The sequence below is a fragment of the Mus pahari genome, chromosome 14, assembly GCF_900095145.1.
Source record: "Mus pahari chromosome 14, PAHARI_EIJ_v1.1, whole genome shotgun sequence".
NCBI classification, from domain to species: Eukaryota; Metazoa; Chordata; class Mammalia; order Rodentia; family Muridae; genus Mus; species Mus pahari.
The window spans coordinates 26482366-26484885 of NC_034603.1; the positions used below are offsets into that span (position 1 = coordinate 26482366).

A 2520-nucleotide genomic window follows, 5' to 3' on the forward strand; every position below is an offset into this window, starting at 1 on the left:
GAGACCTGGAACAACAGATGTGTAGAGACAAGGAAAGAAAGATGCACTCCTAATTGTCTACTTCACTGTTTCTGGAAAGAGGAGTTTTACACCCAACAATTTCTTCATAGCCTCTGTGACATTCTTATTCCTAAGACTGTAGATTAGTGGGTTCAATAGAGGGGTGAGTATGGTGTAAAACACAGACACCACCATGTCCTTCTCAGGGGTGTGGAGGGAGGCAGGGAGAATATAGGTATAGATAGCAGCGCCATAGAAGAGGATGACCACAGTCATGTGGGAGGAGCAGGTGGCAAGAGCCTTCTTCCTGCCCTCTGCTGAATTCATCCTGAGAACAGTAAGGAGGATGGATGAATAAGAGCCTGAAATGACTGTCACAGGAATAAGAATCATGAGCACACAGCACACATACATGAGGGTCTCATAGAGCCAGGTGTCTGAGCAGGAGAGCTTTGTCACAGCAGGGACCTCACAGAAGAAGTNATNGATCTCCCGGGATCCACAGAATGGNAAGGTCATGGTGACAGGGGTGAACATGAAGCCATCCAAGGATCCTAGGACCCAACAGGCAGATATCAGGAGGAGACACACCCTGTGGTTCATGAGGACAGGATACCGGAGTGGATGGCAGATGGCCACATAGCGGTCATAGGACATGGCAGCCAGAAGCAAAAATTCTGAACCTCCTAGTGACACGTATAAGAACATCTGCATCCCACAGGCAGCAGCTGAGATCTTGTGGCTCCCCAGTACCTGGTCCATGAGCATCTTGGGCACAGTGACAGAAATGTACATCATGTCCATGAGGGACAGCTGGCTGATAAAAAAGTACATGGGTGTGTGGAGGTGGATGTCAGAGAGTATCAGCAGGATCAGGAGGGCGTTCCCAGATAAGGACATCAAGAAAACCACAAATATGACCACAGCAAGCAGGGCAGGATGTTCGGATTGACTGAAGAGTCCCACCAGGATGAAATCTGACTGTCCAGTGTAGTTGCTCATCCAGGCTGTGCTGTCCCTGGGTGTCTCCTAGGCAACTAAGATGCTCTGGTGTTAGTGAAAACCTAACAATCAGCACAGAAGTCCACTGTCCTGAGAAGGTTCTCTGGGATTGTGGATCTGAGAAAGATAATCTGTGTAAAATGTAAGAAATTTGAGAAAATAAGAATTCACATATATGGTTAGAGCCATAACAACTCAAATTAGAGGTACTACAGTTCATGGTGGCACTCCTTCTCATGACAAATAGTGTTGCCTATCAACAAGTTCTTCAAATTTGCTGGATTTTTGTTTTTTTGCTTTTAATACAAAGAGTCAATTACTGACCAAACAAACAAGCAAAAGGTAATGAAAGTGAAGTCCAAACAAGCAACCAAACACATTATTAAGAAGATGAATGAATATACAAGTTATTGTTAGGAACCAGTGCAGAGCTGCCTCTAATGTCAACACAATGTGGGATACACTCTCCAGTTTAGTATTCATTCAAGAATACAGTTTTTAAAATAATATGGTAAAATATTTAAATGAATAATGCATACAGTGTATTGAATTTGAATAGTCCCACATCTATGTGTTAAGATAAATAAATGCTCTTTAAACATTCATTCATATAAACATATTCATATGAAAGTGTCCACATAAAAATGCACATACTATGCTCATTTATGTCATGCTAGCTTGACAGTGGAAAGCATCACCATTTTCTGGCCTCTGCTTCTCCAAGTCCATCTCCTCACGGGCTGTCCATTTGTTCTAAGCCTCAGCAGCAGACTGAGGGTTTAGCAGTTACTGCTGGTGGCCAGGCCAAGCTGTGGCAGCAGCATCTCTGTGGACTTTAACCACGTCCTCATGGAGTCTGAGAAGCAGAGGGAACACAGACAGCCCTGAGCTGCTCCTGAGAGCCGTTCACTGTTCCCTCCAACCCACACTCCCAGGCAACCTCTGTGTTAGATGCTGAGGGAAATCCAGGGACACATGAATATTGAGTGCACTAAACAAGGTAAGTGCTATGCTAGGAAAATAGCACATGGATGTGAACTAAGCTTGAAGGTTTCAGTAGGCACAGTAGAGTGAGAAACAGCGTCAGACAGAATGTACCCAGCCTCAGAAATGCCTCTTCCATTTGTACTTTTAAGGCAGGAGATTTTTAATATTTTCTATTTCTGAACTAGTAGATACTACATTTTGGTAGCTCAAAGAAATAAGAAGAAAATGAAAACTTCTCTTTCGTAGATGTTATCAATCGTCAAGGGAGGGGTTGTTGGGATAGCAGTCACAAGTCTCAGCAACATTTATATCTCTGTCACGATTCTAAAATTAAAAACAGAAAAACAAACCTGATACTGAAGTCTTAAAGAGCCATGTGGTGCCCAACATGCTGATGGAGCAGAGAGGTTCTTGATGCCTTCCTATAAATGCCAGACAGACCTGAGACCTGTGGGAAGAGATGGGTACAATACAGACAGAAAATAGACTGAGAGATAGAGAGAAACAAGGTAGATTTCCATTTTACTAAGC

General features: G+C 43.4%; 1 protein-coding gene across 1 annotated transcript; it reads right to left on the reverse strand.

The window, feature by feature from the left end:
* LOC110331296 (olfactory receptor 2T29-like) lies at positions 1-1045 on the reverse strand. Its single transcript, XM_021211780.1, has one exon. It carries the CDS (start codon positions 1000-1002, stop codon positions 58-60), a length of 945 nt encoding a protein of 314 aa, XP_021067439.1. The 5' UTR covers positions 1003-1045; the 3' UTR covers positions 1-57.
* Between the last annotated feature and the right edge of the window lie 1475 nt (positions 1046-2520).